Raw genomic sequence first — 21,434 nt, 5'->3', positions numbered from 1 at the left:
TCTTGGAAGGATATGATGTCTTTTTATAGCCACAAGCTTTTGAGTAAGTATTTGTGGGTATATTCTTTTTGTGTTTCTTTAATCTATCAGTTCAGTTTAAAACTACCTTTTATTGAGTGAAAAATTCCAGATAAGTGGGTGTGAAGTTGTACTTGCATGTCCAGTTACTTAGACTATGTAAAATCTTATTTGTTTGATACCTTAGATAATCATAATAATTCCTATTATTATTATATTATTTAGACTGTAATGTTTGAAAAACAGCCTAAAGTGTAAATTTATTTTGGGGGCTTTGCAGTTAGTGAACAAAAAGTGCAGTTTGTCCTCCCCCATAAAGCACTAATGAGTGAGCAGTCAAGTAAATGACATTTCAGAAATATTTTATGTGTTTTTAAGAAAAAAAATTAAAAATCACAGTTATATGTTGCTTGACAAGTTTCTTGATGTGTTGTCATCTTGTTAGTCATTGTGAGATGACCAAGAGAAGATCTCAGAGAAGGAAACTGCATATTTAGGGGAAATCACCTTGGCTGATTTCAAACCTTGGTCCTTGCTTTAAATTTACGGTTCTTAGTGACACACTGGGGGTTCAAACACTTTGGAAGAATTTAAGACTTAGACAAGTACTCTGTTTAAAAGTGCCAACGAGATGTATAAGATTGTATGGAACCTACAGGGCATTTGTAGAAGATTGTATTTATCGGTTGCTTTAGAATTAAGCACACCTCTTCCTAAAATATTTGAGACTATTTAGTTTTTCATGTAAGTAGAGAAAACACATGTCATGTTCCTACAAAAAAGTAATCTGATTTAACGTAGTATAGTACAAAGAAGTAATTTTCTCTGCTTAGAGAAAATGTCTGGCAGCAGCTTTCTAGGTAAATTGTAGCAGCTGTGTATCATAAATTTGTTGCTTTTCCAAATATAAATTCAGTTCAGGTACAGACCTATTATTGAAATATGAATATTTGCAGATTCTTGAGGGTGATTGTAGGCTGAGGCTCTGCCTCACTAGTGGGCTTCAATTTTCTTACATTGTTTATCTTTTTTCTTTTTCTTTTTTTCTTTTTAAACCTCTTAAGAATGTATGGAATGAGAGATCCCCCAGTCTTCATTCCTGCTCCAGTGGAACGTTACCGCCAGATTCTTCTTCCAGCTCTTCAACTGTGCCAAGTTATTCTCACATCCAGTATGGCACAGCACCTGCAAGCAGCAGGACAGGTAAGTTCTAAAAGATGCTAGAGTATCGCAGCTACCGGTCATTCAAAGAAATTATGTGTCCTTTTGCTCTGAAAGTAAGCTTTTTTTTTAAAACAAAATCCCATCCTCACTGGCATGGGAGATCACTTTAAAATTCTCCAAAAGTTAAAGCATTGCTTCCTCTCTGCTCACTGCTAAATGTTGAGTTATTCATATTTTCCCTTTTCTTTTTGTGGTACAGGTTTTGCAGTTCCTAATTTCCCATTCAGATACTATCCAGGCAATCCTGAGGTGTCAAGATGTTAGTGTTGGATCTCTCCAGGAGCTGGCCTGCCTGACAGGAATAATCAGCAAGGCAGCTTTGCCTGGTAGGAACTGCAGTTTTGAAGTCTCTTAGCCCCATCTGCATGAATTTCAGGGTTTCTTTTCTTTTCTGTAAAGAAATAGTAAGCCATATAAAGGAATATCTACTACGATACAGAATTTTCTTGTCGTGTAGAGCTCTGGGGAAAAGAAATGTTAAATAATTGTTCTTGAAGTATGATGGATTTGCAGTGGACATAGTGCCCTTATCAATATGCATTTGACTTCCCAATTTTCTTTTCATTATGCTACCTGAGAGTAAGTACTTTTTGTCTTTGAGATGACTTGCAAATGGTAGTGTTCAAAGTGTGTGTGGTATCTTTAAAAAGAATTTTCATTCAGCAAATTCTATTACTGAGGAAATGAAGACAGAAAATTGTTTGCATACCTGTATCTTTGTTAAGGTCCTCTCCATTTTTATCTATTTGGAAGAAAAAACTTCCAGGGAGAAGCACTGTGGATTAGTGTACTGATATTTCTCTTGGGTGACTTATCTTCACAGAGGACTGATAATTATTGTGATGGATATAGTGATTTCTTCTGCATGCTAGAAGATTTGCTTACTATTTCAAAATAACTTCTCTATTTTGATTTAGTGGCTTGCTCTGTTCACGAGAGATGTCTGACTACAATAGAAAGGGGTGCAGAGCTGTAGGTTGAGCCCAAATGTTTCTTTGCTTACAGCATACTGAGCTTTGGACAACAGCTGCAATTTTCATGCTAAGCTGCATGCTCTCGTGTATCTCCTAGTAGCTGCATTCATATATGAATGTTTTCCTCAAACAGTGTGCAAAATAGAATTTGTATGTTTGGCTGAAATTTTTCTGATCAATGCTTGTATTTAAATGGATTTACTGCATAAATCTGTTTTCTTTCAAAAAACCCCAACATCCAAACAGTTAATTTAATGGCTGTACCTTTTATCAGGAGTGCTAAGTGAGATGGACATTGATGTTAATGAAGGGACGCTGATGGAGCTACAAGGACATATAGGCCGATTTCAGGTGTTGTATACAACAGTATATTTAGTGTATGTTTAACACTTGTCCTTTTAGAATTGTGTATGTGTATGAGTTCCTGGTTTTGTACTCTGAGTAGTAGCAGTTATAAAAGGGATGTTTTCTATCATTAAGAAGAGTGTGTGGTGGTTTGGGTTTTTTTTTGGCAGGGTGGGGATGGTTTGTGTGAGTGTGGTAGTTTGTGTGGTGTGTGGTTTTGGTGCTTTGGTTTTTTGGGGTTGGCTTCCTGTCTCCCAACCAAGTAGAAAAGATAACATTTGGCAACATCAGAGTTGTGTCAGGGACTCTGTTGTCCTCCCTGGCTTAGGATTCCACTTATGTGGAGGAGAAGAAGAATTTCAGGTCAACACCAAAGTACGTGAAGTAATGCAGAAATACTGTTACTGCTTTTGCCACAAGCATGTCTTCAGCTCAACAATTTGGAGTCTCAAGCATGCTAGTGTTTTATTTCTTTCCTCCCCTTTTAAAAATAACCCTTAGAAAGCAGAATGAAAGCCCCGATAGAGTAAGTCTTGCTCAAAAGCTATCACTGCAGACCTCTTTACAGCTCAGCATTCAGCATCCAGCAATGTTTTTGAAGCTTTGTCGTTCATGTAAGCGAGGACTTCCGTAAAGAAATATGTAATTGAAAACTATCTATAGAAAGGGCTGCCCTATCTGATACTTCTGGTTGTAAGAGAAGGATGTGTTCTTTAGACACTTAGATAGTAACTATTAGGCTGACCAGCCTGATGCAGAGTAGCAAGCTGTAAACGATGGCTGTAATGCTGGGGTGCTCTGTATTCTGCTGCATCATGTCAGCAAGAAGTTCCCATGGGAAAGCAGAAAGTTGGTGGGGTTTTTTTTTGTTTGTTTGTTTGTTTGTTTTTTTTAATAAGAAGTTTTAATTAGTTGATTTGAAACCTGAGCTGTTCTGAGCGAAATTGTGTGAATCGGTCATCTATTATTGCAACTTTTCTCTCCAGCTTGTCCTGTTATTTTCATCACGTAATAAGAGCATTTAAGTGTACTCTTCCCCAAAAGTAATTACCAAAAAATCTTTAATCTTTGGTATCTTTTTTTGCCATCCCACACAAAACTGATGTACGGTCTGAAGCACTTTGGTGATCTTAACAGCCACATGTAAACTAAAAACAAATTTATTGATGCTACTTCTTTTTATGAAACTATTGAATTGGTTTTTGCACTCTACTTTCATGGAGCTTATTATCTTCATATCTAGATTTTGTTAGTTTGTCTGTATAGGTAAAGGTGTTTTAAGTGGGAATGGGCAATATTGATGCTAGTCAGTATAATAGTCTGGAATAGACATAAGACAGAGTTGTACACTTTTGAATTGCATTCATTTCTCAAGAAACTGTTTTAGGGTGCCATTAATTTATTAATTGTTTTAAAAATTTGAATTTCACTTAGAGTTTTATCTGCATTGCTGTCTTGCTATTGTGTTTTAAGGGATATGTATCACTTAAGTGTAAAGAATTGTGCACTTCATTTGTTGAGATATTAATTAATATGTTCATTTCTTATGGCAGCGCCAGTGCTTAGGACTTCTAAGTCGGTTTGGTGGTTCAGACAGACTACGTCAGTTTAAACTGCAAGATGATAATGCAGAGGGAGACAGAGTGAACAAGAGGGATGAAATTGAGTTGGCCATGCAACAGGTAAGGACACAAGAAGCTGCTAGAACCTTCAGTCTCAAATTGTGATTTCTTACCTGCGGTGCAGATTTGTTTAGTTGTCATACTTTCATATGATATTGGTAATGCTTTGCACTGTTTTTAGTTTGGTATGAGATCCCACATTTTATTTCTATTTAAAGTAAACCTTGAAAATTTGTTTACTTAAATTTGCATTAGCAACCATTATTGTTTTGGGTACAAACTCTGTGAACTTAAATTGATGAGAAATTTTCAAAATAAAGGCTGGGTATAGAGGGCAATGACTAACACTAAGTTAGAGCCAAAGGGGACTTAAAAGTGACCAGAAATTTTAACTAGCAGGTTTAGGAAAGAGGCCAGGTTGCAAGTCCTAGACTTGAAATAGAAGAGAGGCTGTAACTGTTCAGAAAAGAGAATCATCACATTTTAGTGAGAAGAGAGGGAGCAAAACATGTTGTTTATTGACATTTATCCATTTAAAATTTAATGCTCCAAAGCCTGTAGATATTGTAACTGACATGCTGTCATATTTTTTGGCAGATCTGTGCAAACGTGATGGAATACTGTGAGTCACTTATGTTGCAAAGCGCACCCACTTTTCAGCACGCTGTTTGTCTGTTTACTCCTAGCCTGTCAGAATCAACCAACCGAGATGGGCCTCGTCAGGGTGAGATTTTTGGCTTGATATTTGGTGAGACTGAATGATGTGACATTTGGGCCAGTAGGAAATAATCATAGAATGGTTTGGGTTGGAAGGGACCTTAAAGATCATCTCGTTCCAACCCCCCTGCCATGGGCAGGGACACCTTCCACTAGACCAGGTCGCTCAAAGCCCCATCCAACCTGGCCTTGAACACTGCCAGGGATGGGGCAGCCACAACTTCTCTGGGGCAACCTGTTCCAGTGCCTCTCCATCCTCACAGCAAAGACTTCTTCTTTATCTATCTACATCTACCCTCTTTCAGTTTAAAGCCATTACCCCATGTCCTGTGTTGTGGTTTAACCACCATCACTCTGAACATCCCCTCCCTTCCTCCTTCTTCCCCCACCTTTGTATGCTGAGCATGATATCCTGTGGTCTGCAGTACCCTTTGGTCAGTCGGGGTCAGCTGTCCCGGCTGTGTCCCCTCCCAACTTCTTGTGTCCCCCCCGTCCCCGCCCCCCGTCCCCCCCCAGCCTCCTTGCTGGTGGGGTGGGGTGAGAAGCAGAAAAGTGACTCTGTGCAAGCACTGCTCAGCAGTAATGAAAACATCCCTGTGTTACCAACACTGTTTTCAGCACAAATCCAAAACACAGCCCCATACCAGCTACTGTGAAGAAAATTACTCTTATCTAGCCAAAACCAGCACATCCTATCACTACAGGCCCTTGATAAAAGTCCCTCTCCAGCTTTCTTGTAGGCCCCTTTTAGGTACTGGAAGGCTGCTGTAAGGTCTCCCCGAAGCTTTCTCTTCTCCAGGCTGAATAACCCCAACTCTGTCCGCCTGTCCTCATAGGAGAGGTGCTCCAGCCCCCTGATCAAACTTCATGGCCCTCCTCTGGACCTGCTCCAATACTGACCTCTGAGGAATGCTACTTGTCACTGCTCTCCACTCGGACATTGAGCAGTTGACCGCAACCCTTTGAGTGCAACCGTCCAGCCAATTCTTTATCCACCGAGTGGTCCGTCCATCAAATCCATGTCTCTTCAATTTAGAGACAAGGATGCCTTGCGGGACGGTGTCAAAATCTTTGCACAAGTCCAGGTAGATGATGTCCATTGCTTTTCCCTTATCCACCAACACTGTAACCTCATTGTAAAAGGCCACCAAATTTATCGGGCGCAATTTGCCCTTAGTGAAGCCATGTTGGCTGTCACCAGTCAGCTCCTTATTTTCCATGTGCCTTAGCATGGTTTCCAGGAGGATCTGCTCCATCTTCTTGCCAGGCACAGAGGTGAGACTGACTGGCCTGTAGTTCTCCGGGTCTGTCTTTTTTCCCCTTTTTAAAAATGGGCATTGTTTCCCCTTTTCCAGTCAGTGGGAACTTCCCTGGACTGCCATGACTTCTCAAATATGATAGATAGTGGCGTAGCGACTTAATCCGCTAGTTCCCTCAGGACCCGTGGATGCATCTCATCAGGTCCCATGGACTTGTGCACCTTCAGGTTCCTTAGATGGTCTCGAACCTGATCTTCTGTGGTGGGTGGTTCTTCATTCTCCCAGTCCCTGCCTTTGCCTTCTGTGACTTGGATGGTGTGGCTCAGAGTACCTCATCCTTCTGCATGTCCTGGGTAACCAGGTCTCCCATTTCCTTCTGGAGAGGGTCCACATTTTCCCTAGACTTTCTTTTATCACCAGAATGAACCAGAGACTGTAGTTTCACATATACTTTAAGTCACTTTATGCCAGTACTGTAGCTGCCCATTTTCTAATTCTGGAACACATGCTTCTGCAGCCTTGCACTAAGCCAAATCGGGAAAATAATCCAAGTTAAAACAAATGTGACTAAAAATCCTTTTTAATTCACTTCCCGTGGCAGCCTCAGAAACACATATATCAGTTAAAAAGACTGTATGTAAATAAATAGCACAAGGTAGGGGAAGGTGAGGATTTCTTTTTTTCAGCCTCTGTGCTGGATTACATTTTGTGAAACTAGGACCTCATTTATGGCATGTAAGATGTGTTTTGATGATGACTGGAACTCTTCATTATGCCACTTGTTAAGCGTTTACAGCATGCTATTATGCAGCTGAGTAGTTAAAATACTTAAATAGTAAGTCTTCTGGTCTAGTTACATTTCATGTGTTACGCTCAGTACTTACTGTGCTGACTGCCTTCTAGTACTGTACCCACAGAACTTCTTGCCTAGACTTTCATTTGTATTACTTCTACCACAGAAGTATAAAATACAAACTTGTCAGTGCTTTCATGTCTTTCACTACTTTATTGACAGAGACCATACCTTATTGATTTCTTGTTCTTTTTTAAATTTTTCTTAAATTATATTTTGTTCACCATCTTTTCCAGATCCACAAGCACCTGTGGTCCCATACTGGCACTTGCCTGGCTTGGGTATTATCGTCTACCTGCTGAAACAGAGCACTAGTGATTTCTTCAGTTACTATGATAGCCATCGTCAGAGTGTTAACAAACTGCAAAATGTGGAGCAACTCCCACCAGATGAAATAAAAGAGGTAATAGGTCTTCTGACTCCATAGTCTCTGTATTGTTTGTAACTTAGACATAGCTGTAACAGACTCCAAAGCATCTTGGATAAGTAAATAGTTCCAGGTTTTGTGCATATTCCTTTCTACTGTTGATGAAGGGGTCCATAGAACGAGTGACCTAAAACTTCAGGGAAAATATTGGACTTAACTTTGTAAAAGTTGTGATTTTCATTGTAGTTGCTTGGGGATACATTTAATTTCTCCATTTTTAGTCAGCAAGGTTATGCAAATTCAAAATGCAGAGCACATTTTTAAAGAAATAATAGCTGACAAGGAAGTTCTAGGTATTGATAAGTAATTTTATTTGCTTATTCTTTTGATGCTCTGTGATTTGCTACAATCTTCTTGTTTTTCTTCTTCTTATAACAGCTGTGTCAGTCAGTTATGCCAGCTGGGGTTGACAAAATCTCCACTTCCCAAAAATACGTTTTGGCAAGGCGACGCCTGGTGAAGCTGATAAACAACCGAGCCAAGCTGCTTTCTCTCTGTTCTTGTATCCTTCTAAAATTGAAATGACTTCAAGGTGATGCTCCAGAAAAAGCAGAGAAATAGGAACAGGTTCTTTTTACCTAGATTTCTGACCACTTTGAACAATGCTTTTTGCAAAAAGGAAAATTGAAATTCTGAAAATTAAATTAGTGAGAGGGTATTGTTCTGCTATTGTCAGAATGTAAATATTTTCAAGTTAGTAATTCCCATCATGGAGACCCTGCTAGGACTTTCTGCAACATTATAATGGAGGAGTTATTATGGCCCAGCTCTTCAATTCAGTATCCAGACCCACTAAACATTTGCATGTGTACAAGTTTGGTGGAAGAAATATTTTGACAAATAATTTTGAGGTGCCTGTCAGAGCAACTGGAGTTTCCAGTCTCACAGTCAACCTTGCATAAACCTAATCTCATAAACACCAGTAATCCTATGGAAACAGATAGTCACACACAAAATAATTGTCTGCAGTAGATCAGATTTTTCCTCTGAAAGCTAATTTGGGAAGGGTGTGCTCTTGCAGACTTACCTGTTGTAACTTAAGATGTTACTGCCATCCCCAGCTTTATAACCTCAGCTTTAATTCACTGTCTCTGCAGCTGAGCTATCATTACAAATCACACGAGCGCTCACACCCTGCTGTGGTGCAGCGCTGGTTTAAAGCCTCTTCAGGGTGAGTAGCAGTCACTGAAGCAACCTCGCCGGCACTGCTCTTGAAGCAGGCACGGAGAGTGCAAGCGATCCATTGCCAGGCCATAGCGGTGAGGGTGAGAAGCTTCTCCTGGAGGAGGTGACAAATGGTTGAGCTAACGTCTTCAGTTGCTTCAAAGTGTATAAATATGCTCATACAGTAAATATACAATCTAAAGACAACAAAATCAGACTCCTTCACTTAGATGTGTCTACAGATATTATAGAAACATGTCTTTTCATTCTTTGGCGTCATCTGGAACATTATCTACTGCATTGCACACCCACCGACTCCCAAGACCCGCTGCTGTCCTCCAGGATGTCATTTAAGAAAGGAAGGCTGCAAGGTAAAATTTCTCAAACATCAAAGTGCCTTTGAATAACTTCTGATGGTTAACTTTAAAACTGATTTGCTACTATTAATATTTTGCCATTTATATTTAATAAAAGAGGTTTGGTTTCGATTTGGTATACCTTTGGTTGTGGTTTTTTTTGTATTCTCACTGGAGAATTGGTAATACAAATATTGTTGAGTCATAGACTTTTGGGTTTTGTCTATTACACATAACCTCCAAAGGAAGGTAAAATTAAGGCTTTTATTTCTGTTGTTCAAACCAAGTGAAGTTCAAATAATATAATCAGATCAGTGATTCAAAACAATTTACAGGAAAATATTTCAATAAAATAATCTAAGATGAAATAAAGAACTAAAATTAATATTGGTGGGTTTAAAAGTATTTTCAGAATTGTAGGCCCTATTGATTCAACAGAAGATTTGAAGTTTGTTGAATTTTGGTTTTTTAAAAAAATAAAAATTAGGAATGGAAGTCAGCCAGAAAGGGAGAAGTGACCTAGAGAAGAGCTTTTTGCTTACAGTGCCATGTTGTGTGATCAAAGTTATTTATGGCTCTTACTTAAGGTATTTTCTCTGAGTAATTTAAGTCTAAAAATGAGTATAATTTCTAATGCACAAGTTTACTGACCAATTTGGAATACTGCGTTTTAAAATCATTTTGTAACTTGATGTGGAGAAGATAGTGTGGAGCAACCAACATAATTTTAACATCTCATTTTCTATCACTAGATTCCTTTGGTTCAGAGCCTAACTTGGATTTCAGCGGCGGACTGAATCGAGTGAGCCAGCATGATATTGAACAGGTGAGATGTGACAGTTGAGAGCAGTCTGACTGTAGCTTTCCCACCTCTGAACAACCTGTGGTAACACCAACAGCATGTAACTTAATTTAGGATTAATGAAGCGTTGCAAAATTTGGGGGGGGGAAGTATTATGATGCAGGTATCAGTTGTGCTGCTGCACACATTTTTGAGTCTTCATATAAAAAGTTAAATGAAAAATGAGCTAGGCTTAGGAAAAAAATTAATCATTCTTTTTTCTTTTTGTAAACCAGTCAAATTGAATGTATTTTTTTAGTAATAGCTTTCTGAAAATGTCAGTTACCCTTGAAAGACTCGCAACATGAGGGCAGGATTCCCAGTCTTCTGTGATACTATAGCTGTTTACTACAGGTCACCTGCAGCTGGGCTGTAGAGAAATGAGACTGAAAAGGGTAACAGAAACTGAGGAGACTATAAAATGTGAATGTTAGCAAAGAAGTGATTTCTGCTTACACAGTGATTTAATGGTTTGTGTAAATTTGATGCAGAGGTGGCAGAAAAAAAATACCATTAATAAATCCCACTAACATTTCTACTGCTGTTTGTGCAGAAAAATGTGCTCAAAACCTGTGCAGTCTCAAGTACCCTTATAAGATCTAGAATTATAAGAACAGTTGTGTTTTTTCTGATAAGGCATCTGTCTTATTTCATTTGTTCAAAAGCAAAATATACAGTAACATCTTGCGAAAATAATTAGAATGTAATTAATTTTTTTCAGGGATTGTTTACCTATGTATTAATGAAAAAACGTTGTCTATGCACATGAACTCTGCACTCCTAAACAGTCCTTAAAGGACTAGGTAAATTTTAATGGGAAGAAGTGTTTCTATGATTGTAACTGAAGAAGCTGAATTATATGAGACTGTTTAATTCCTAAAACTTGGAGGGGTTGTAAGGTGGTAATATTTGGGTAATCTGTAAATGCTCTGAGTCACCCAAAAACCTCTGTAGAAAGGCTATCCATTATACAATTTAGAGAGAAAAAATGTAAGGGAAGAATGCAAGCAGTACTTATTAGGGGAGTCAGAAAAAACATACTTTTGAAAGTCGCTTAGAGAATAAATCATAGTTGACAGGTAGTTGATGATGGATAAGCTGACATTCCAGAAAGAGAAGATTTTGTACTGATGACTGCAACAAATCTGTTTCTCAGCTTCAGATAGAAGCCACGAACAGCTTTGGTGAATCTCTGCAGAAGAAGCTCCTGGACATCGAAGGATTATATTCTAAGGTTCGGTCACGATACACCTTTATTCAAGCTCTTGTTAGACGTATCCGTGGTCTCCTAAGGATATCAAGGACCTAAAAGACTCTGATACATGTTGCTTGCCTCTTGAAGCAGTGTACTAGCGCAGGCCTTCTGGATCATCAGATTTTATAGATCATACGTTTTCTAAATAATGTCAGAAATATTTTGTTACTTTTTTTCTTATCCCTATGGATCAGTTTTGTGTATTCTTTCCTACTGCTCCCAACTTGACAGGAAAAATAAAGGATTGTTTTTAATGGAGTTATGATTAATATAAAAATTCAAGCAAGAAAGAATTCTGATGGAGGACATAAAGGAAGCAAAAGTTCTGCAGCTGTGGTGATACCATATTTGTGGATGCTTTCAGAGAAAACGAGAATGTCTGTGTCTGTTTACGCTGCTCTTGCTTCACACACAGGTTTAATGAAAACCTGGGGTTCACGTTTCAGCACCTGCGGACTGTGATCACTCTGGTGTAGATTCTGTACGAAAGGTGATCGTTTTGCAGTGTGAACTGCTTGTTTCTGCTCCCTCTTGTCCTGCCTTTCTTCAGCTGACAGAAGTAGAAGCTGCTTCTCTTTGGACAAGTCTAGATAAGGGGGAAAAAAAACGGGGAAAGTCATTGAAGGTGACTGCCCTGGGTTTGGTTCTTATGGCTTGGGGGAGTAAAGTTTTCCGTGCTGTGCTTGCTGGAACAGGAGTATAAATACAGAATAAAATGCATGAGGAGGAAGGCAACATGCTTGAGTGGTAGATTGGTTCTATAGTTAGATTGTTCTCATAAGAGATATTCCTATCTCCTCGTCTCTTATGTAAAAAAAGAAAGCGTAACCACTGATTATTGACATGAGATCTGTCAGATTTCTTATTAGAGTCTGATCTTAAAGCCCAGTTCTCCATGTGTGCCTTCTAAATTGTCTGCCCTGTGTTTTCATTACTTAGTATTTCACGTTTTTTTACGATTTTATACTTATTCATCTGCACAAACTAGTAAGGAGAATTACATCATCTTTTATGCAGGGATGACGACAGCCCTGCTCTCCGATGATGGTTATTAGCTATTCCACAGGAGCAGCTCGATATTAATGGTTTACAGAGTTGGACATTGTTGATTCTCCAGAGGGTTTTTCTTGCTTCTCTACTGCCTCAGCAGAAAACGGGAAGTAACGAACCGAGTTTCTCATTAACTACAGGAATGTGACTTGGGAATTCTGCCGGCTCCGAGGAATTCGCTGCACTTTATAAAACGCCGTGCTGGTAACCGGCTGGTGGTGGTGTGGAACGTGGGGAACGTTCGTGCCGTGACTTTGTCCTCCGGGTCTCCTTTCCCCGGGGCCGCGCTGGGCCGCCGTTATTGATTCGCCTTAATGGCGGCCTGAAGCGCCGGCGGGCGGGAAGCGGGAAGCCGGAAGCCCCGCCCCTCCCCTCAGCCCCGCGCTTCCTTCGCCGCAGATTCGCCACGCTTTCTTTTTTCTTTTAATTATTATTATTTTTTTTTTTTTTTTTTTTAAATCTTTCCTCCCTTTACTCCTTCCCGCCCGGCTGGATCCGCGCAGGGGAGGGCAAGGGAAGCCCGGCGCTCGGCCCTTCCCTTCCTGGCCGCTGTCTCGTCCGGGCTCCGTGTCGAAACGGCGAGGCGGCGGCGGAGGGGGAAGCGCCTCGTTTACTCGCCGCGGCGATCGACGTGGAGCCTCCGGGCGGCGGCGGGGCCGGCGGAGCGGAGCGGGGACGGGTGGAGGAGCCCGCGGCGTCCAGCGGCTCGGCATGGGTGAGGAGAGGAGAGGAGCGGAGCGGGGAGGCGGCGGCCCGTCCGTGTGGGGGCCGTTTCCCGCCGGCGGCCTGTGGAGCCGTGAGGGGACGGGATGGGGGGGACACAGCGGCGGGGCAGGCGGGCCGGGCCCGGTGTCGGAGGTTTGAGGTGACGGACGGGGAGGTTGTGTCCCGGGGGGAGGCCGTGTCTGAGGCAGCGTCGCCCCCGACGGAAAGTCGGCGCCAGGCGGCCCCCCCGCCGCCCCCTCGGTGGGAGAGAGCGGAGGGGAAAGGGTGAAACTCGTGGGCTGAGAGAAGAGCGGCCTCGTGGGACACAAAGGAAGAAACTAATAACGGTAACCGTAATAAAACGACAGGAACAATAAAAGGATCGGAATGTACAAAACAAGCGATGCACAATGCAGTTGCTCGCCACTCAATGACCGATGCCCAGTTAGTTCCCGAGCAGCGATCCCCCCCAACCAACTCCCCCCAGTTTATATACTGGGCATGACACCACATGGTATGGAATACGCCTTTGGCCAGTTTGGGTCAGCTGTCCTGGCTGTGTCCTCTCCCAAATTCTTGTGCCCCTCCAGCCACCTTGCTGGCTGGGCACGAGAAGCTGAAAAATCCTTGACTTGGTCTAAACACTGGAACGCTGATGAAAACATCAGTGTGTTATCAACATTCTTCTCATACTGAATCCAAGACATAACACCGTACCAGCTACTAGGGAGAAAATCCCCTCTATCCTAGCCAAAACCAGGATGTGTAGGAAAAGCATACTGGAATATAAAAAGAGGGAATGGGAGGTGCCTGACAGTAAGCAGAGTTACTGACAGAGGAAAGAGTTACCATCTCTTAGGCCTCCATGTATCGCACGCTACCCTTCTACTTGAAATGTTGCTGTCGAAATCCCTTTTGCAGCTCAGTTCTGTAAAGGTTATGTGCCCGTCTCACAGTGAACAGTGCCCTGCACAGCACTCTGCAAACCAGCAACGCCTGGTCCCTTACGCCTTCCCTTTGTTTTCCAGGTCTGTACTGTGCATGGCTTCTGGGATGGGATGGGCTTAGAAGAAGTAAAGCAACCTGTTATCTGTTTGAATTCCTCCTTATGCATAAGCACGCAGCACATTGGTCCCTCCTTTCCCTGGAAAGGCATCACAGATGCCTAGAAAGGCATCACAGATGCCTAGAAAGGCAGACAGAGGCAATAATTTTTATCAATGCCTCTTTAGATAAGATTTTGGTTGCAAATCTTCTCCGATACATTTATCAAATGTGATTCTAGCTCACGTGGTGTTTCATTACCTTTTACAGGGTTTAGGTGGACTTGAAAAATTATTATGTAGTATTTGATATATTTGTTATAAAAACCATTGGAAAAAATGTCATTGTTACTGGCTTGGAATGTTAGTATTCTTTCCACACTTAAACATCTAATAGGTATAAATCAGGTATTAGTCTGGCCACAAGCACTTTTACATGCATTTAAAGGATAAAAGATGTTGGGGCAAGCCAGTTTCAAAAAAAAAAAAAAAATGGGGGGGGGCAGCTCCTAGACTTCTCTGTAGCATTAACATACTTAATTTAGTGCAGCTTCATAGTTTGTAATGGACTGTGATTTGACATGTACCTACTGATTTATACTTCATTTTAAGAAAAAAGAAGTGGTGGATGGTCCTGTGGGAGACCATAAACATCAGGAAGAATTCTTTCAGGCTTCAGCATGTCCTTGTATAGTCCCTTGCATTGAAAAGATAGAGTCCAATACAAACAAAAAAGAAGTTGGCTCAGATTTTGGTACATGAGAGAAAAGGAAAAAAAAATCCTAACCACAATGAGGAAGCTTGATGCTGCTGCAACATGATTTTGCTGGATTGAGCCACCATAAAATAGCAGCATAAACCCAGGGAAATACAACGTGGTTCAGCACACGGATAGCTAGGCCACAACCTGAACTTGTCTGTTTTCACTGGAGAAAAGCAACATATTGCTGCTCAGTAAGAAATGGGGTCAATCTGTCTGCCTTTCCATATCCTCCATATTATTAACTGACACTGAAACATCTTTCTGTTCTGATTTTTGTAGGGGGCTTTTTCTCTACCATCTTTTCCAGTTTGTTTGGAACTCGGGAGATGAGGATTCTCATCCTGGGACTGGATGGAGCAGGAAAAACAACCATTCTCTACAGGTTACAAGTTGGAGAAGTTGTTACCACCATTCCGAGTAAGTGATAAGTCCCTTAGTGAAAAAAGCCAATTTGCCTGTAACTCTAACCCGTGAGCTTTGTCAGCTGAACTTGCTACACGCTTCTGTCGTAAACAAAAGGACCTTACGTTGTGGGAGCCTTGCACTGTTGTATTTAAGAACTTTCTTGCATAACAGTATTACAGTGTGCTATAGGAATACTGCATAAAGGAATATTTTATGCTGCCCTACCGAATGCAAAAAATATTTGACCTTAAGATTGTTACCATGATTTGGCAGGCTTTTCTTCATAGGTTGAATGGTAACTGTTGACTGTATAAGTCTTTTGTCTCTAAATATAGCTATAATGTGAACTCCAGAGATCATTATTACTGTACAAAAAAGTATTTACATAGGATGATGTCAGTGAGTCGTACCCATTTAATTTCTTTTTTTTTGACAAGGGTCTTCAGTTTGTTATATCAACATTTCTGTTTAATGCAGAGAAGAAGAAATCAGGTGGTTTACATTATGTAGAAGGTGTAACAAAACTCAATGCGAGATCTCATGGAAGGAGATGATGCTTATTTAAAAAATGGAACTGGTTTCACCAATTGTCTTAGTGTTTATGCAGCCATACTCACCTATTGCGAACACCCAGATGCATGTGCCGAAGTGGTCTGGCCAGGATCGCTCTGTGTAACATGAAGGACAAGGGACACTTGGCTTTTGAGTCCCTGTCATGTCTCTTGGGTTCCTCCTGAATGGCCATGATAAACTGACTTTAGTCGTCTTTTTCACCTTTTAAAAGAAGCTAGCAGTTTGCTGTGCTATAATCCTTTTGCCCTAGGGTTTTGCTTATTTCAGCCTCCATAAATTTTAGGCAGTTTGCATCCATCGTTTACTTCCCTGTGTTGTGTTTCTCTGGGTCGGCAGGAGAAGGAAGGCATACATGATGTGCTGTAACCTTATTGCCATCTTCCAGATACCACAGCGTCAAGTCTTCTGCTGAGAAGTTTGTTCTGCTGTGGTCTTAGGAGAGCGCAGATCTGGTGTTGACAGGAAGGACATGTTCCTTAGTGTTCTATTACTGTCAGTTATGTACTTGGTTATCAAACCAGGCCACCATTCCCTTAACCCTTGCTCTGTTTCTTTTGGTGAGTTCAGGCAGGCTTCTGTTGATTTTTAACAACCTTAGCATTTGTTACAAACCTACAGTATGTTTACAATGTGGTTTTTATCATTCAAAGAAAAAACTTAACTGCATTATTTTGAGCCATAAATGTTTGTTGGGCTAACTTCTCAAAGGGCATGAACTTTGTTATGTAGCTACAGAGAATTTTCAGGCCTGAAAATTTTAAACTAAGTAACTGCTGTAATGTTCTTCAGAAATATAAAGAAAAATCGCCAACAGTGAAACTGTTTAACTTTATTTCAGCCATTGGCTTCAATGTTGAGACAGTGACATACAAGAATCTGAAATTTCAAGTTTGGGACTTGGGAGGACAGACAAGCATAAGGTAATGGATCTCTTTTAAAAGATATAATCAAAATTCTCTAAAAAGTGCTAAGTTCTTGGAATTCTCACAGCTGGCCGTTTGGAAAATTGGTTAAGGTTTAAAAACAGCCCAGCATCAGAAGAGCACTTTGATCTGACAGAATTCAGTTAGTAAAACCTGTTTTGGACTACAGATTGGAAAGGAACAAGTGGCTGTTTTCACTTGTATGCAGTTTTGCTTTGCAAAATGAGCTTGCTTGTGTAGTAGGCAATTGTGTAGCATTCTGAGACAGAAGGAAGTGATGGAAACCTAAAAAGATACTTAAATATTCTTAGGAATGCAAAGCTAGGAAGTTGAATTTGGGTATTAGGTTGAATTTAGCTTTGCAAGTTTTGTAATGACTCATTATATGCATAATTGCAGTGATCTCTTCAGTAGCCCTGTATGATCTCTTTGTGATTCCTTTCTGCATGCCAGGTAGTAAGGTGCAGTGTAGTTAGGTTAATAAGTAAGGTGCAGTTAGTAAGGTGCAGGTTCCTTCTGTTTTTAGCTTCAGTAAGAAAGGTAATTCTGAAAAACGTAGGGTTTTTTGATCCTTGTTGATTACTTGCCTGTATAAATTAGTCATTTAAGATTTCTCTGTTTGTACTTTGGTGACCATGTTTATCTATGGCAGAAGCTTGCATTTAAGCTTTTTGTTTCGCTGTCCCTCAGTTATGGACCTGATGTCCTGCAGGCTGAGTCCCAAATGAATCTGTCTCCAGAACTTCTGTCCTCCCCTCTTTTCAAGCTGCTTGTTATTTTTTTTTTTTCTGCTATTGAAAGTATTTGTACTGTCTGTTCCATTTTGTAGCCTCTTGAAGATATCTTCTCCTTGCTTCCTGGGGCCTTTCACCCCAAAGACAGTTTTTACTTTCTCCGAGTAATCTGGTTTTCATTATCTGGCTAAAAAGCACTGCTAAAAGTGCAAATGATATGACTGGAACTTATCTTTCTTCTGCAGGCCCTATTGGCGGTGTTACTACTCAAATACAGACGCAGTCATTTATGTAGTTGACAGCTGCGATCGAGACAGAATTGGCACTTCAAAATCAGAGCTTGTTGCTATGTTAGAGGTAAGAAAACAAGGATGATGACATTGTACCAGTTGAACAGCAACTGAAATGAAATTTTTTTTTGGAGCAAATGTGATATTGATTCAGCGAATCAAGCGAAGCTCAACTTCACTGTTGAAACTTCAGCCCTTAGAATAGGCCTGTGCAACACTTCTGACTGAAAAACACTAACTACGCTGCAGATGTTTCAGTTTTGTGCAGCATTGTCTGCATTTGTCTGTAGCCTTTTGCTCGTGTGAAAATTTATCTGTTGGCAAGGACAGCTGCTCGGTACTTCAGCAGTGGCAAAGTCAGGCCCTGAAGGCTTAACAGTAATTAGTATCCTACTGTGTGTGTTCTGAAGCTGAAGAACATACATATGTAGAACAGGGTAATATGAGCAAGAAGATGAGCTGAGCAAAACTTGCTCCCCCCCCCCCCCCGAATTCCTGCAAGTTTTGTGATAGGCCTTGTTAAATCCAACTACCAGCTTGTTTCATAATGTAACAGGCATAAATAGCCATATTTTGAAATTGCTCCTATGTGGTATTGTGCTGGAAGTGAAAGTAAGTACCATTCTTTCACTGAAGAATTTTGTAAAAAACAAAAATCAGAAAACTGAAAATCATTATGAGAGCTGCTGAAGCTTCTTTTCATTCTATGGATTTTCTCTGCTTAAATAAATTCAATAAAAGTCTCTTTAACAACCTGTATGATTCTGCTTTTTTTAGGAAGAAGAGTTGAAGAAAGCCATTTTGGTGGTGTTTGCAAATAAGCAGGACATGGAACAGGCCATGACTCCCACAGAGATGGCAAATGCCCTTGGCTTACCGGCTTTGAAGGACCGAAAATGGCAGATATTCAAAACCTCCGCGACTAAAGGCACAGGGCTTGATGAAGCAATGGAGTGGTGAGTAACAGTCTTGTTATCCTACCTTCATTAGAAAAATAGCTGTTACAGGTTTTAGGTTTTGGGGGTTTTTTTTTGAAGACTGGATCGGTAGAAGGTCTGTCTGACATAAAAGACAAGAGTCCATATTAGAAGAAAGAGTAGCTTTCTCCTGAAAGTATTTCAACATAATTGAAATGATTTTCCAGTAAAGTGACTTAACCTTTTTCCTAGGCTGGTGGAGGCCTTGAAGAGCAGGCAGTGATACAAAGCTGACCACTGCAAGGAAGTTTCAGCTATATCCAACAACCATCCTTCTTTCTGCAGACAGGTATTTTCAGGCCACAAATGCTTGTAAATAGGACAGATCTGAGTTTGACTCCTGTAACATGGATGCCTCTCTTGATTGTAAAACTGAACCAAGTGAATGTCTGTGTACAGTATGATATTCCATTTCTTTCTTTGTTTAAAAAAGATGTACTTACGTTAATTTGTATAGAAGTCTTACTGGCTGGGAAAGGGGTTTTTGTGTGTGTCCCTCCCCCCCCTTTGGTGGTTTTAAGTTTGAGTGGCTATGATATTAATGTAATTAAAACACTAATAAAATCTGGAACTGTCAGCTGTACTCATAGGTGTGTTGCTTTGCTAAAGGCTGCTCACTTACAGAAACAAGTCCGGCTGCTGCCAGTTCTAACCAACGAACAGCCATGTAGCTGAACAGTTAAGGAAGCCTCCTGAAGCTGCTGCTGTTATGCCTCAGAATCCTTCAGCATCGATGTGCTGTTCAGAGTGAAGGACAGCAACAGAGATAATTAGCGTAGCCCTAGCTGTTAACATAGTGTTGGTTTTCTGAGAGGAAAATAAATGTCTTCAATAGCCACCTACAGCCCTGATGTGCCAGGGCCACAATCTGGATTTAACTTCCACCTTTATAAGCTGTTATTCCTATACTCTCAGCTCATCCAGAAATGACAGTTAAGTCGCTCAGTATAGCTGCAGAAACTGAAAGACGAATCAAAGTCGTGAGGCAGATTGTTTTCTCTCCAGGAGCTAGGATGTGCACAGGCACAAACGCAGTCATCACATAACCTATCTTTTAAAAATGAAGTAAAATTTTATATAAAAGATCATGGTGGTTGTCCATTCATCTGTACATGCTGTGGTAAATACACAAATTGAAAAGCTTTTAGTTAAGATCCTAGATGACAAAGAGGACATGAAAAAATACCAATAAATATAATTAAAATATGTAAATTCTTTTTCTTTTAAAAACAGTAAGTAGTTCTTTAGCTTGAAATTACTCTTTATAAATTAATCCTCAAGGAAGGAAAAAGCCTTTTCATTCCACCATTGCTAAATCTTTCACCGCATGACTTCGAGGTCTCTTGGCCTTGTAGGTAGGGCGCAGGGATTCTATTTTTCTCTTCCTGGTTTCTGCTTTATTCTTATGTCTCTTCAGCTTCCTCCTTGCAGCAATGTCAGGGTTTGCTACAGTCTAGTGAAAAAGAACATATTTGTTTGTTGCAGCTAAACGAACAACTGTCCCTGTAAACATCAGGTACTTCCTAAGAAACTGGTGACTGGTAAGACAATGCACAGGTTTTCTCGGGCTCCTCAAAACTGAGGGGATTCCAGCTGCTCTGCCCCAGTTTACCTCCGCTCTTCGGGCAAGCGGGAAAGCACAGTGCACTGTCAGCCAGAACCTGCCCAAGGGGCTGAGCTTAAAACAGTTTCTTGTGGAGTTTTGGAAATGAAACAAGGAAACTGTCCCAATTCAGGATGAAGTTCTTCTTCAAGCTCAAGCCTTCAGAGAAACCCTATTTATTTTTCCCAGAAAAGAAAGCAGAATCTTACCTGCAACGCCCTCTGCTTTTTCCTCATGGCTCTTTTCCGATTGGCCTGTTTCTGCACAGAAGAAAAGGCAAGCGAAAAAGCCTCCAGTCCAACTAACTTCTTGAGCAGTTCTATGATTTCTTGGGAGAGGTTCTTCAGTGTTGGATCTAATAAAACAAAATGAACTTGCTTAATCTTTTCAGCATATGGAGTGAAAGCCAAGAGCCCAGTAGGGATTCCCCTTTCTTTACTGGAAGATGACTATACTGATTTGTCTTGCCCAATATGCTGTAGAGACCAGAGCAAGGGCGCTTGTGAAATCTGCTCGTTCTTCACCAGCCTTCCCAGAGGACCACAAGGGGCCCTTTACACAGACAAACAAAAAATAACGTTTCTGAGAAGCAAGAGTTTTTTTCAAAAGGATAATGGAATCCCAGAGGTTATTAAAAGTGTATAGCCACCAGGGCTCTTCTGGAATAGGCTTTGTTGGAAATAAAAATGATTCCAGCCTTGTCAGTCAGCATCTCTGCCCAGTATGCACAGTAAGGCCTGGCTGAATGGTTAGGATCACTGGTTAATTACAATGTATTAACTACAATCACTGAAAAAAATATACTGGGGGGGGGAAGGCCACAAAGAGATGCTAAGGGAAAAGTGAGAGCAGGGCAAATGTTTCCCTCAGTCTTCCAACAGATCCCTCTTCTACGTGCTTATACAGCCTCCAGAGAAGCTTTTGTAAGCTGCTCGCCTCCACATCCTTCAGTGACAAGTTCCCTGGGTCTACAGCCCCCATCATGTGAAAAACCATCTCTGCAGTTACTCTGAAAAATCATTTGAAGGCTCCTGCTTCTTGTGCTGGTGGAAAAAGCAAAAAGTTGATCTTTATCCACTCATGATACTGTCAATTTCTACCATATCTTTTCCAAATCTCTTCTTATTTGCTTAGCTAAAAAAAAAAAAAAAAAAATAATAGCCAAGGCAGCTGTTCCTTACCTAGAACACTGTGACTGCACTCCAAGTTTTTTCAGTTCTTCTGTATCCTTTCTGAGATGTGGGGACCCAGTGCTGCACACTGGATTTTCATGGCATATACAAACCACAGACTTACAGTAATCTTTTTTTTTT

The 21,434-nt window shown here is 40.7% G+C and overlaps 3 protein-coding genes across 5 annotated transcripts in view; 2 read left to right on the top strand and 1 right to left on the bottom strand.

The window, feature by feature from the left end:
* NUP205 (nucleoporin 205) overlaps nt 1–11,311 on the top strand; it is a 53,918-nt gene extending 42,607 nt beyond the window's left edge. The window contains exons 34-43 of one of the 2 annotated variants that reach the window (XM_049791926.1): nt 1,083–1,221; nt 1,442–1,568; nt 2,491–2,567; nt 4,115–4,243; nt 4,781–4,907; nt 7,249–7,415; nt 7,818–7,941; nt 8,846–8,974; nt 9,712–9,785; nt 10,957–11,311. In XM_049791926.1, the coding sequence (XP_049647883.1) occupies nt 1,083–1,221; nt 1,442–1,568; nt 2,491–2,567; nt 4,115–4,243; nt 4,781–4,907; nt 7,249–7,415; nt 7,818–7,941; nt 8,846–8,974; nt 9,712–9,785; nt 10,957–11,109 (1,246 nt within the window). In that variant the 3' untranslated portion in view covers nt 11,110–11,311. The other variant, XM_049791927.1, reaches the window with a different exon arrangement.
* A 1,379-nt stretch (nt 11,312–12,690) lies between these two features.
* On the top strand, nt 12,691–19,101 carry ARL1 (ADP ribosylation factor like GTPase 1). Its single transcript, XM_049791928.1, has 6 exons — nt 12,691–12,820; nt 14,896–15,033; nt 16,433–16,514; nt 17,497–17,608; nt 18,319–18,497; nt 18,711–19,101. The coding sequence occupies exons 1-6, from the start codon at nt 12,817–12,819 to the stop codon at nt 18,739–18,741; spliced, it is 546 nt and encodes a 181-aa protein (XP_049647885.1). The 5' UTR covers nt 12,691–12,816; the 3' UTR covers nt 18,742–19,101.
* A 513-nt stretch (nt 19,102–19,614) lies between these two features.
* UTP20 (UTP20 small subunit processome component) overlaps nt 19,615–21,434 on the bottom strand; it is a 65,690-nt gene continuing 63,870 nt past the window's right edge. For both annotated transcript variants that reach the window (XM_049791924.1, XM_049791925.1), the window contains 2 exons: nt 20,331–20,476; nt 19,615–19,971 (listed from right to left, as the gene is read on the bottom strand). In XM_049791924.1, the coding sequence (XP_049647881.1) occupies nt 19,816–19,971; nt 20,331–20,476 (302 nt within the window). In that variant the 3' untranslated portion in view covers nt 19,615–19,815. The remainder of the gene's footprint in view (nt 19,972–20,330; nt 20,477–21,434) is intronic.

The sequence above is a fragment of the Accipiter gentilis genome, chromosome 34 (genome assembly GCF_929443795.1).
Source record: "Accipiter gentilis chromosome 34, bAccGen1.1, whole genome shotgun sequence".
Classification (NCBI taxonomy): domain Eukaryota; kingdom Metazoa; phylum Chordata; class Aves; order Accipitriformes; family Accipitridae; genus Astur; species Astur gentilis.
The sequence above is the reverse complement of the archived record's forward strand: the minus strand, read 5'-3'. Positions and strand labels throughout refer to the sequence as shown.

Coding starts and splice junctions, on each gene's coding strand:
- ARL1 (XM_049791928.1), top strand. Junction 15,034..16,432: donor AGTTGTTACCACCATTCCGA/GTAAGTGATAAG, acceptor ACTTTATTTCAG/CCATTGGCTTCAATGTTGAG. Junction 17,609..18,318: donor AGCTTGTTGCTATGTTAGAG/GTAAGAAAACAA, acceptor TGCTTTTTTTAG/GAAGAAGAGTTGAAGAAAGC.